General features: G+C 41.0%; 1 protein-coding gene across 2 annotated transcripts in view; it reads right to left on the bottom strand.

The window, feature by feature from the left end:
* The window catches only part of ADGRA1 (adhesion G protein-coupled receptor A1), a 305,321-nt gene that overhangs the window by 195,672 nt on the left and 96,430 nt on the right, over positions 1-13,219 (bottom strand). For both annotated transcript variants that reach the window (XM_035137651.2, XM_035137652.2), the window contains exons 4-6: positions 13,063-13,134; positions 7,622-7,693; positions 2,279-2,442 (exon numbers count right to left, since the gene is read on the bottom strand). In XM_035137651.2, coding sequence (XP_034993542.2) covers positions 2,279-2,442; positions 7,622-7,693; positions 13,063-13,134 — 308 coding nt within the window. The remainder of the gene's footprint in view (positions 1-2,278; positions 2,443-7,621; positions 7,694-13,062; positions 13,135-13,219) is intronic.

The following is a 13,219-nucleotide window of genomic DNA, read 5'->3' as shown; positions in this document are numbered from 1 at the left end:
AGAGATTGGCATAGCAAGGACACTGGTGGCTGAGCCATTGGGGCTGATGAAAGTGGGAAGTGATGATGGACTATGCCAAAGGTCCATCTAGTCCAACATTCTGTTCCAACAGTGACAGCCAGATGTCTATGGGAAATCCACGAGCACATTTTCTCCACTGGTATTCTCCTGCAACTGGCATTCTGAGACATGCAGTCTCCAGTACTGGAGAAAGATCACAGACATCATGGCTAGCAGCTGTTGATAGTGTTACCCTCCTCTAATTTGTCTAATCACCCTTTAAGGTGTTTTCTCTCCTTCCTTCCTGGGCAAACCAATCATTGGATAAGGCAGCTGTTCCACCAACATAGAAGACTATCGCAAATCCCAGTGTAGGACTGATCTGTCTGTTCCTCAACATTTTCTAGCTGATTTTAAAGGTAAAGCTAAAGGACCCCTGATAGTTAAGTCCAGTCGCAGACAACTCTGGGTTTGCGGCGCTCATCTCGCTTTACAGGCAGAGGGAGCCGGCATTTGTCTGCAGTTTTTCCAGGTCATGTGGCTAGCATGACTAACTCGCTTCTGGTGAAACCAGAGCAGCACATGGAAACATCGTTTACCTTCCTGCCGGAGCGGTACCTATTTATCTACTTGCACTTTGACATGCTTTCGAACTGCTAGGTTGGCAGGAGCTGGGACCGAGCCATGGGAGCTCACCCCATCATGGGGATTTGAACCACCGACCTTCTGATCGGCAAGCCCAAGAGGCTCAGTGGTTTAGACCACAGTGCCACCCGCATCCCCCTAACTGAGTTTAAGTTTGATTAATTATAAAGTAAAATGAAGGTGGTGATTAATTTGAAGAAAAGGCAATAGTCTCCTCAGGACCATCTTTGCAGCAGCTCTGTAGGCAACCTGCGAAAGAGCCTGAAGTATTATAGTCAGCATGTCAATGCAATCAATATAAATAATATAAAAGATTGACTAAAAATTAAGGAACCCTTTGGCTTTGTCCTTGGATACCAAGTGTGAAAATTAATGGAACAGCCATAAAGCCAAGAAGAAATTAACATTTCTTACTTCAGATTTCTAGAAATGAGAATAGCTGCTGGCTGCTCAGCTAGGCTGAATTTGCAAAGCTTGCTTACAGCACATAGGGAGAATTGCCTGGGATCAGTTATGCTTCAGGCAGACCTAGCCAAAACCTTCTGTTCATGTTTTAATGAAGATAAACAGGTACAAATCCAGACTTCATGTCAAATGAACTTCACTGGGTGGCATCAATTTTATATTTAATTCATAAGAAAAACTTGTTTCTAATAAGTTATTTTGCACAGCTTGGTAACAAGCTGTGATGCCAAGGTGTTTCAAACTCTGATATTCACATATTTGACTTGTTACACAGATGAACTGCTGTAACCACAGGAAATTGGCTGAGGGGAAAGATCAACAGTCCTCTGATAGAGAAATTTGAAAGAAAAGGATGGTATAAAACTATTCAGAGTATTCTGGACAAAGTATTCTGGAGTACATTTTATAAATGCACGCATGTAAACTGCACATACAAATGCTTTGCAAGTCAGATAACCATGTGGCACATAGCGAAATAACATTTCTTCCTATACCAAAGTCTTAAAACAAAATCTAGAGAATAACTTCTACGTTTTTTCAGGGTCAGTTTTGTTCTCATGATGAGATCTTCAGAAAGCGATATTCACACTGTGGTTTCGAGATTGCTCAAATATAAGAGACTAGACTTGACACATGTTATTTTATCTCCTTCCCACCCATTCCGTTTCTATTATTTCAAATATTTGTTTTAAGATCTTTGCCTCTCTTAAAGCTCCCCATTATTAAAATTCATCCTTCCCTACACAGGTACAGCTTATATTGCAAGGCTTGTGAAGGTGAGTGGCAGATAGATTGACATTTATTCCCTGTTGTCACACTACAATCTAATGAAAAAAGATTATTTATTTGAAGATAAAATGCAATGAGAAATACCTTTCCTACGATACATTCAAATGTGTAAGAATTACAAAGGCAGATAAGGGCACTGGTAGTTTTACAAGGAACATTTATTTATATACAAAAGAGATCTGAAATCTAATTTTGTTTTTGTTTTTTTAAAGTTGCACACTATTTAACCTTAAGCCTCAGAATGGTTTCTGACATATTTGCTTTCTTACAGCTATCATCCAGTTCTGCACACCAATCACTTGGCATTTATCCTTCAGAATACACTTTCTCTGAGAACACTGGTTTCCATTCATGACGATGAAACTAGAGTACCACTCACCACACATCAGCTGGTTTTCTTTCAGGTTCTGAAATGCTGTTCCTTGTAAACTCCTGGGGAAAGCACAAACTGTTTCTTCTGAGATCCGAACTGAGGCATTTCTAGCCCAGTGTAAAACCCATTTGAGATTACAGTCACAGGTGAGAGAATCAGTGTAGAAATGTCTGAAACGAAACCCAAAACCAATCAATACTATCCCTTTCAAAATCATTTTTATACAGTGATTTTTCATAGAAAACTAATCATTGAAACACTGATGACATTTCACAAATCTCAGTTAACTAGCTCTTAAAAGAAAGCTAGACAGATAATCCGAGTGGCATCCGCACTAATGACACATCAGTATCAAGGACAAGGTGTGCAGCTTCTATCTGCACATAATCATCCACATCCATTCATCTCTCCTCCATGAGGCTGAACATGTTGTTGCATGCCACCCCAGTCTCCAAGCAGTGTAAGATTCCAGGGGTTCCAGGGGTTTAGCCAGGGTTTGGGCTTCTTGGGATGAGGTACCGCAGAGACCATGCTGCATTTATGATCTATGATTTATTCACACATATATACAAAAGGGATTTAAAGACTCTCTCCAGGCAAATCTTCAAAAAATGTAGTATAAACACCAACAATTGGGAAACACTGGCCTGCGAGTGCTCCAGTTGGAGAACAGCCTTTACAAAAGGTGTCATGGGCTTTGAAGACGCTCGAACTCAGGACGAAAGGGAGAAACGTGCTAAGAGAAAGGCACATTTGGCAAACCCTCACCATGTTCCCGTCCGGAAACCTATGTCCCCACTGTGAAAGGATGTGCGGATCCAGAATTGGCCTCCAGAGTCGCTTACGGACTCACTGTTAAGACCTTTTTCTTGGCTATGAGTGATCGCTGAAGAAGAAGACAACCTGAGCCTGCGATGGAGGGGCTCACAGCATTAGCACCCAAAAGGTCTTGCTTTTTCCATAGCCACAGCCGGTGCTTTTCTTCTAGGAAAAAAAGTGCTGGTACTGTATACCTTTGAGTGCCCCCGAGAAAAAGAGCACTGGCCACAGACTTGGATTCAAGCAGAAATTAAGCATGGCTCTCATTCTCAGGCTTCTGCCTGCAGCCTGCTTCCAGTCCAGCTCCCACACACAGCTCTGCTCTGGCTATTGTCCTTCTCACTACCATCCAGGTGAAAGAGGGGGCTCATCCATTTGCCTTCTGGCACAGATCACCTTCCTTTTTTATACTAATGACGTGTAAAGGTAAAGGTAAAGGGACCCCTGACCATTAGGTCCAGTCGTGCCCGACTCTGGGGTTGCGGCGCTCATCTCGCGTTATTGGCCGAGGGAGCCGGCGTACAGCTTCCAGGTCATGTGGCCAACATGACAAAGCCGCTTCTGGCGAATGAGAGCAGTGCACGGAAACACCGTTTAACTTCTCACTGTAGCGGTACCTATTTATATACTTGCACTTTGACATGCTTTCGAACTGCTAGGTTGGCAGGAGCTGGGACCGAGCAAAAAGAGCTCACCCCGTCGCAGGGTGTACTTGGAGCCAATTAGCTCACCAAGAAACCTGCCCAGTTCCTTCAACAATGGAAGCCCCCAGTCTCACAACAGTGTTTTTCTGTAGGCACAGAACATGCATTTCCCCCCAGCTAAGCATGGTTCCAACTTTGGACATTTATGATAGCTGCAAATAGAGGAAGGGCAATTCACTTGCACTTCCTGAGTCAAATCAAGGTTTACATGTGCTTGAAGTACCCACTCTAAAAAGCAATGGAACTTTTAAGTCATGGCTAATGTAAGTCCCATTTATTGAAATGGTTCTATTTTAATAAAGATTAAGTCTAGAGCCAACCCCTGCATTTCTTTTCATTTATTGCTTACAATCTTCCTGAGCAAAGCCCAAAGTAGCTAACTGCAAACAGAAAGCAATACAGTCAATGCAATCATCCAGACCCTGTGATCATCATCTGAAGCTCTTCTTTGTGTGCCTCCTCTGCGAGAGGTCTTGAGGGCAGCAACACAAGAACGGGCCTTTTCTCCGGTGGCTCCCCGCTTGCAGAATGCTCTCCCCAAGAAGGCTCACCTGGTGGCTTCATTACATATATTGAGGTGCCTGGCACAAACATTTCTTTTCTCCCATGTTTTTGGCTAATTAATTGTCTAATCTATGGCTTTTTAAACTGGGGTGAGGGATTGTTTTTGTTTGTTATTATGATATGCATTTTTGTGTCATTTTGGGTGAAGGGTGGTATAGAAATTTGATAAACAGCAATAACAATAAAAACAACCAAGCATAGCATAGATCAAAATATAAAACGAGTTTAACCCACGTGTCAAAGCAATGATAGAATCTGTAGAATCCCTTATAATTAATTTAATAACCGGGATCCTCCTCCTGGCCTTGATGTCTCAACTGTAGGTTCCCATACTTCACTTCATTCATATAATGATGGGAACTTCTTTTTGGTAGGATGATCCCATGCCACTGGGGAGTGTGCCAGGACATTCTTCAAAACATGCTTGAACTAATTTGTGCTTACCATTAATGTCCTAAACCATTCAGTATCTTCTCCCGTATAGCTCTATGCCTCTGCAAGCATATGTAAACAGCGCTGCTATTTGCCCACGAGTCTGATTATGCCACCGCAACACTACGTAAACAATGCAGCTCTTAAATCAGATGTTTTGTTTGTCTTCTTGGACAGCAGGATAATGATATGGGTGTTTTAGTTGAGCATTGTGCTCTGCATGGATGCACCATTCCACTTTTCCCTTTATTAATGGGATACATATACATGCCAAGGAGGGGTTTGCCTCCCAGGTCCAGTAGCTTGATGAATTTAAATGACAACCCACTTTCAGTTATGGATGTTTAGGAACAATGAAAGCTCTCATCTTAGTGTCCAATTCAACATTTGCTCTTAAGCTTACAATGCTATATGAGGTATTTGAGACGTGGGTTATTTAAGAGTACAGGATTAAAATAGTAATAACAACAACTCTCACTACATGAAAGCACATAGCCAGGTTATATACTGTATGTGACCTAAGATTTAAACATTTTAACTGGAGAAGTGGGGAATCCAGTTTTTCAGAATTATTGAGGTCGAATTAATTTTGGCTCTCAACCTAGGAATTTTAATTTGGCATTTCAGGTGAGAGAGGGGGAAAATACATTGAGTGTAGTCACTGTGCATCTGCTGCTCAGGAAATCACCCAGGTAAGAGTTGGCAGGCTACCACATGTGAGTGGTGTGGCTGCAATCCAATGGATGTGATTGCAGTGAACCTCCACGGAATGCCCTTTCTGGAATGGTGATATTTATATTCCCAGGTTTGTATGTATACCGTGGGGAAGGGCCATAGCTCGGTAGAGAATCTTTGTAGGCAGAGCATCTGCTTTGCATGCAGAAGGCCCCAAGTTCAATCCCTGGCATCTCCAGGTAGGGTTGGCAGACTCCTTGTCAGAAACCCTTGGGAGCTGCTGTCAGTCAGTGTAGATCAGGCATCCCCAAACTCAGCCCTCCAACTGTTTTGGGACTACAACTCCCATCATCCCTAGCTAACAGGACCAGTGGTCAGGGGTGGGTGGGAACTGTCATTCGCAAACAGCTGGAGGGCCGAGTTCGGGGGTGCCTGGTGTAGATAATACTGAGCTAGACTAACATTGGGTTGGACTCGGTGTAAGGCAGCTTTCTATATTTTTAAACCATTTTGTCTCTGTTAGGCTTTATTCTCTCACTTTTAAGCTGTTAGGTAAGTTCATTTGTATTGTTTTCAGTAATATTAAATGGATTGATTTTTTAAAATGTTTTTTTAAATATATATTTTAATGATGTATCTACTTTTTTGACACCGTGATTATCTGAAAAAGGGGCCTGGTATGTTTTTTAGTTCTACTGTTGCCCATTTGACATGTTGAGAACCGCTCTGGGCACAATTTTGTGGGAAAGTGGCATACAAACAAAGAGGCCCAGCCTATGATGTTTTGATGCCTGAGGCAAATTGCAAAATGGTGTCCTCCCCACCCCGCAATTCCATGTACTGAAACCAACCAGATGGAGGTTGAACCTTGCTCCGACAGTAGTGATGGAAGCATCCTCCACCACGGGCAGCGTGATAGCTAAGCAGGGATCATGGTAGGCACAACACCTTGCTACAACACCTTTACTACCTTATACCCACTCTATCAGCCGCCTGAGGCATCTGCCTCACTCTGCCTCACGAAAGCCATAGATGGATACCTGCATTATGCCTTCCAACGCATTTGACTTTGACGGGCCTGCATTATAGCCTTTCAGTTCCATAATTCCAACAGACGATGCCAATTTCTATTTCTAATCTAGTGAAATCAATAACGGTATATTGGGCTCTGTACTATTTAACTGCCACATGGAAGTCTTTAAGCAGGGGTTGGATGGCCATCTGTCATGTATGATCTAGTTGAGTTTCCTCCATTGAAGAGGGTTGGACTAGTCAGGCACGTCCAACTCCCAAGAGACTGCGATCTACTCCCAGTATAAAAAAACTGTCAGTGATCTACCCATTGTCATTGGAGGGAGGAGGAGCATGCGTGGGGTGGGTGGATCGGCCAGAGTTGTTGAGCCCACAGTTGTTGAGCTTTTTTTGGGTAGGACTGGCCAGAGTTCTTCAGTTTTATTTGTTAACTTTCAGTAAACTTTATTTAATCCCACGCTCAATAAGGGTCCCACGATCTACCAGGATCAGCCAGGGATCTACCGGTAGATTGCGATCTACTGGTTGGACATGCCTGGACTAGATGATGCTTGGAGTCCCTTCTAACACTACAATTCTATGAGTCTATGCAAGTAATTATAGAAGCACTATTTACCCTCTACACTTGTTAATTTTTCATCATTATTTTTATTGTTTAATAAACCACCCATCTGTTAGAAAAGAGGAATGTTTAAACTCTAATAAGTATGTTTAATCTAAGTAGGGTTATAATGAACATATAAGATGTTTTATGTAAACACTGTAAGGAATTAATTTGCTTGTTCTCTGCTTCCATCCAGCCCTTTATAAAATGTTAAGGGAAATCAACCATAAAGCTTCAGCATTTTTTTAAAAAAAACAACTTCAAATTAAAAATCACCATGAAACAATTATTACAAGCCTACTATTCTGGCTCCAACACAACTGTTTAATATTCCAGTGATCTGAAAATATTCCATGTGACAGAAAAGGATTAGAATGTGTTTTACAAAATGCACATAAGGAATTTATATTAATTTCACTGAACATACAATGCTGAAAAGCTATATAATGATGAAGCTAATCACAGAAATATGTGTAAATGTGCCAAAAATTGGCCTTTACCTAATCAAGGCATACTTACAAGGCTTTCAGAGCTAAAAGCTCAGAGAAGAGTCCATTCATGAGACTTGAAAAAATGTTCCCTGATAAATTCCTAAAAGGGGAAAAAAGATTTTTTAAAAAAAAGACATATCACATCACAAAACGTTTTTTGTTCTCACAAAAAAGCAGCCAAGGAATATCCAGTTAGGTCAAACATATCCTTTGCAGAAGTAGGATCTGATTTTATAATGTTCACATTTACCACCCATATACCATCTCTAGACTTTCTAACCTTGGGACCACCCTGGCTCTTTTAAAAAAAATAAAAAATGGTGCCTGGATGCAGTGATGGTTCAACAAACTTAGAATGAATCCTGGTAATAGAATAATAGAATAGAATAATTTATTATTGGCAAAGTACATTTTCAACATACTTGGAATTTGTTTCGGCTACATTGCAATGTAAACATACACACACTGTTCCACTCACAATACAATAAGCAAAGAAACCCACCCATAATTGACCTCCCCTTCAGCTACACATCTACAAATTTAAGAATTTAATGGCACAAGGGGGGGAAAACTGTTCCTGTGCCTGGCCGATTTTGTATATGAAGACCTGTAGTGACATCCAGATGGGAGTAAATCTAGCAGATGCTGCAATTCTCTCTGCTCTCTTCTTAAATCCGGTAGCATAGATTGTCTCTATTGTAGGCAAGCTAGCACTAAGTACCCTTTCTGATGGAAAGATGGAGACTCTGTGTGTAAAAGGTTCCCAGGTCCTAGAGTTTGGGTTGCACTCTCTCTGAAAGAGCAGGTGAGTAGTTTGGAGGTGCTCCTCGATCCATCTTTGTTACTGGAGGCTCAGGTGACACCTGTGGCAATGAATGCTTGAACTGCGCCCTTTCCTGGACAGGGATAGCTTAGCCACTGTGATTCATGCATTGGCTACCTCATGACTGGACTACTGCACTCTCTGTTGGACTTGCCTTGCAATTGATCTCAATGCAGAATGCTACGTCCAGATTGAGCAGAGTACCTGGAGACAAGCATAGCTGCGCTGGCTGCTGATCAGCTGCCATGTTCAAGGGCCTGTTAACACTGACAACCCTAAACAGCTCAGAACCTCCGTGAAAGACTTTCTGCCCCTATATACATTTGGGGAGACTCTACTTCATGACACCACACCCTACAAAAATAGGGTGGTGACCCAAAGACAGATACTTTCTGCTGTTGGCTCTATTCCAGGCATCCCCAAACTTCGGCCCTCCAGAAGTTTTGGACTACAATTCCCATCTCCCCCAACCACTGGTCCTGTTAGCTAGGGATCATGGGAGTTGTAGGCCAAAACATCTGGAGGGCCGCAGTTTGGGGATGCCTGCTCTATTCTGTAGCAGGCCATACAAAAAGGATTTACCTGGCCCAAAAGATTGGACTCTGATATCAATGTATGAATTCCCCAAATCACTGTTTTACTTTCCTTCCTATGTTTTTTATATTGTTTTACTGGTTTGAGGCTGTATTTTTTATATAAAAAAAATAGATACTGGTTTTATATTGTGCATAGCGTAGACCACTAAGCGATTTAGAAATGTTTTTAAATAAACAAATAGGGTGTATTTCAGCAAACATGTTTTGCTTGTAACATGATTGGGTTCTTCCTCCTCCCTGCAAAAATAAAACTAAAAAATCCCTACTCATTATTTGTTCTGTGCTTGCCTCTGGCAGTGAAGAGAGTGATTAGCTGTTCCAGTAACATTTACACAGTAACCAGAGATGTTGTTACATGATATTGTACAGCTAATCATTGGCGATTATTCAGAGTCAGGATGAAATAGAAATCAGAGGTACTTGAATAAAATAAATGAATAAATTTTAAAGAAGCTTAATTTGCAGCAGAAGGAATATTTATATTTTCAAAAAATCCAAGCAGAGATTTCGGTCGATCCATCAAAATGGGTCCAGATATATTATTAAAGGAAAACACCAGTCTTCTACATCACCTGATATTTAGAGCAGAGTATTCCTAAGAGATGTATGAATTACTGAGAGCCCCATTACGCTTTCAAAATTACTCTGCGTAACTCATCCTTAGAATAAGCAACATGGCCACTGAGGAGGAAGACGTAAAGAAAATGTGCTGCCTTTAAAATGTGCAATTTACAATCATGTTTCAAACATGAACAGCTCACCACACATAAATATGGCCAAGGGATAAATAAGCAAGTCATGAAAAGGCAGGCCAGTATATTAGTCAGGCATATTTTTAGCTATCAGCTGCCATCATCCACATCTGCCATAAAATATGAACCATTTCAGTAAACTTCCTCAGTTAAAAAATTCAATATATAATGTAAGTATTAAACTCAAACCAGAAGAGAGCAGAGAGGGAGGGAGGGAAAAATCAATCACAAATAATGGTGTGTCATAAATTTGTAAGTCAGATTCTAATAGTGAAAAAATATGAGACATGAACATCTCCTCTCACAAGGGAAGTCTCATCCAGAGAAAATGAAAAGCAGATAGGGTGGTGGAACTCATGCTAAGGGGACTGTTCCATCAGAAGAAGTATTTCTGCTTGCCGGACAAAACCACCTCTCCTGCCCCTGTGTACTATTCTGGAGATTCTCCCACAGAATTCTCACTATGTCATGATTTCCTTTTGATCATATATGGTAATACCATATTTGGAAATTAAGGAAATAGGTATCTTAAAAGGACATTTATTTATTTATTTAAGTAAAACAAAAACAAAAAAAAAGAATTTTACACAAATAATAAAGAAACAGAGGAAAAGAAGTACCGAGACTGCATGTGTACATAGCAAACAATTAATCAACTTAAATGAGTGCCAAACAACACACTGACTGCTTCATTAAAATTGATCAGTCTGCAATAGTGCCTCTGAAAGTAACCCAGTGAGAAGATTATTAGTTTTTCTGAACAGCTCATTTGTCTCCAAATTATCAATTCATCTGGCAATCCCTTTGCAATTCTACTACCATTTTGATCTTTCATATGCTTTTCAGGACAATAGAGGCTAGAAATTAAAATACTATCAGCAGACGAATATTAACAACTGTATAGTACAATAGTATGGTCCAGTTATGACCACCAAGTATTAGACTTGAATGCAGAAAAAAGACTGAAAGCAATTTTATTGAAGGAGCACACACCATGCCCCTGAAGATTCTGCTTAAATCTATTTGGATAGATTCAGAACTGTGCATGAGGCAAAACTGTTGCATGTGGATCAATTTGGTGATTGATGTAATATGATGGAATATAGACCTTCCTGACATATCCTAGAGTTAATACTGTATAATCAAATCACAGATGGTATTGACCGGATTGCATATAATCTTGGTTTTTGCTTTATGCGAGCTACACACAAACACCTAAACTCCTATTCCTATTTTTAAATAATCTGTTGCCTTTTATACAAAACACACTGCACCTGCACTTCCTATGTAATAGTTAGGAGATAGTACAGTCATACAGACACACCAGAAGGCAAGCTTTTACTTTTTCAAATAAAAAACGTATGTTCTCCCCACCACCACCTCATGTTGCTTACATACCACTAAGAGCTTTGCAAGTTCTAGTTTTACTTTTTGCTTAACAGTTTTCAACATCTACTTCAAAATTAACATATTCAAACCGTACAAACATTTACATTTCTTCGAATGGTTTTTGCTGCCTTTGGGTTTGGTAGGTGGCTGCTGCTCTCGCTGGCCCTGGTGTCATTTGCCCCCTCTGTCATTTAATCTGATTGGCTGCAGCAACACATATGATTTAGTGTCATCACTTCAGACATAATGAATAAGTAAAGAAGTTGGAGTTCTTGACGGAAGATCCCACAGAAATAATAGAAAGGCAAGAACTCAGGCCACCGTAGTAATGTATCCCTGATAGTAAGTAGTTCAAATGATACAATAGTTTCAAATAGTCTCTTCTGTAGTTGGATTTATTTATACTGTAGAAGTTTATACAGTTGTACCTTGGGTTACGTTTGCTTTGGGTTATGTACTCCACAAACCTGGAAGTATTTTTCGTTCTGCGCAGTTTGCGCATGCGCAGAAGCGCACTTTGGCGCTTGTTCGAGTTACGTACTTTTCGGGTTACGAACCACACTCCAGAATGAATCAGGTATGTAACCCAAGGTACCAGTGTACGTCAGATGAAGTGTATATACCAGGACAGTGCCCTGTTTCGGCAATTCTTCTTCAGTAAGTAGTCTGAGAGTCAACATCTACATGTAGATCAAAACCTTGGTCAAGGAGTCATCCCAGACAATCACTTTAATTTAGTGTTGTGCTGAAATTTCCAACTGGAACTCTTTCATCACATTCATCGGAGGCTGGGTGTGTGTTTGTCTGTGTGAGTAAGAGAGGGGAAAACAAATCTGAAGGGAAAAGTTCAGTCTTTGATGGGCTAGAGCAGGCATGGCCAAACTCGGCGCTCCAGATGTTTTGGCACTACAATTCCCACCATCCCTGACCACTGGTCCTGTTAGCTAGGGATGATGGGAGTTGTAGTCCCAAAACATCTGGAGGGCCAAGTTTGGCCATGCCTGGGCTAGAGGATAACTTTCAGGGCAGGAGTCTTAACATTAACATCTGGACGCACTGAAGGGTTTCCTTTTCTCTTTCTTTCCCCCCTTTAACTGCAGAGACAAATGGGCACACACACAGAGAGAGAGAGAGAGAGAGACACAGACACACAGACACCCCACTTGTCATTGTGGTAAGTGGCAGCAGCATTCCTAATCTGGTCCAGAACCATTCCTCCTCCTTTATGGAAGGCTGCTATATTACAGTGTAACACACTGTTCGGGTAAAAATGGCTGTCACCAGTCACGGATAGGCACAGTCTTTTATTTTAATCCCACAATGCATCCAGAAACATCTGAGGGGGTGTGGGTAGAAATGACCCCCAGATGGGTTAGGAACTCTGCCACCACACAACACAGCAGGGAGAAATGAGGTTCAAGAGAATGTTGACAAAGAAGATGAATTAGTAAAAAAAAAAATGGTACTAAGAACAAGCAGCAGAGGCTTCCACAGATACCGTAGGAAGGAAAGAAGCAAATTTCTTAAAGCAAACTTCTGCACCATCATCTCCCTACCAGTGCTATTCTTCTTGAAAAAGAGGTGCCAGAACTCACCCTTGGTCTCTTATAATGGCAATGGGGCCCACCTGAGAGCTGCTGGAACTGAGCTCTGGTGAGTTTCAACCAGACCTGTATAACCCCATTCCAAGGAAGGAGGTGGTTCTCGTAGCACTCCAGGATTTTTCAGAAGGGGCGAACTGAGACCCAAGAGTGCCTGCTCCCAAGAATGTAACTCCATTCAGGTAACTCTGGATAAATTAATTTAAACTCTTGGGAAAGTGACAATTCCTTTAAGGCATAATGATGAGTCGGTTTTCCTATTTGCAATAGCTAGTGTTTTTCATAGTTTTGAAAAGTACCATACTCACAATTTATGAAGGTTTTTAAGGCCAACAAAGATTTCAGGTGTTAAACAGCCAATTCTGTTATTAGAAAGATCCCTAAATAAAAAAAGGGAGGGGATAGCATTAATGAAAGGAAGTGCAAAATCATGAATAGTCTTATTAGCATTTTATCCTCATACAA

This window comes from Zootoca vivipara, chromosome 5 (assembly GCF_963506605.1).
Source record: "Zootoca vivipara chromosome 5, rZooViv1.1, whole genome shotgun sequence".
NCBI lineage: Eukaryota > Metazoa > Chordata > Lepidosauria > Squamata > Lacertidae > Zootoca > Zootoca vivipara.
This window is presented reverse-complemented; position numbering and strand designations above follow the sequence as displayed.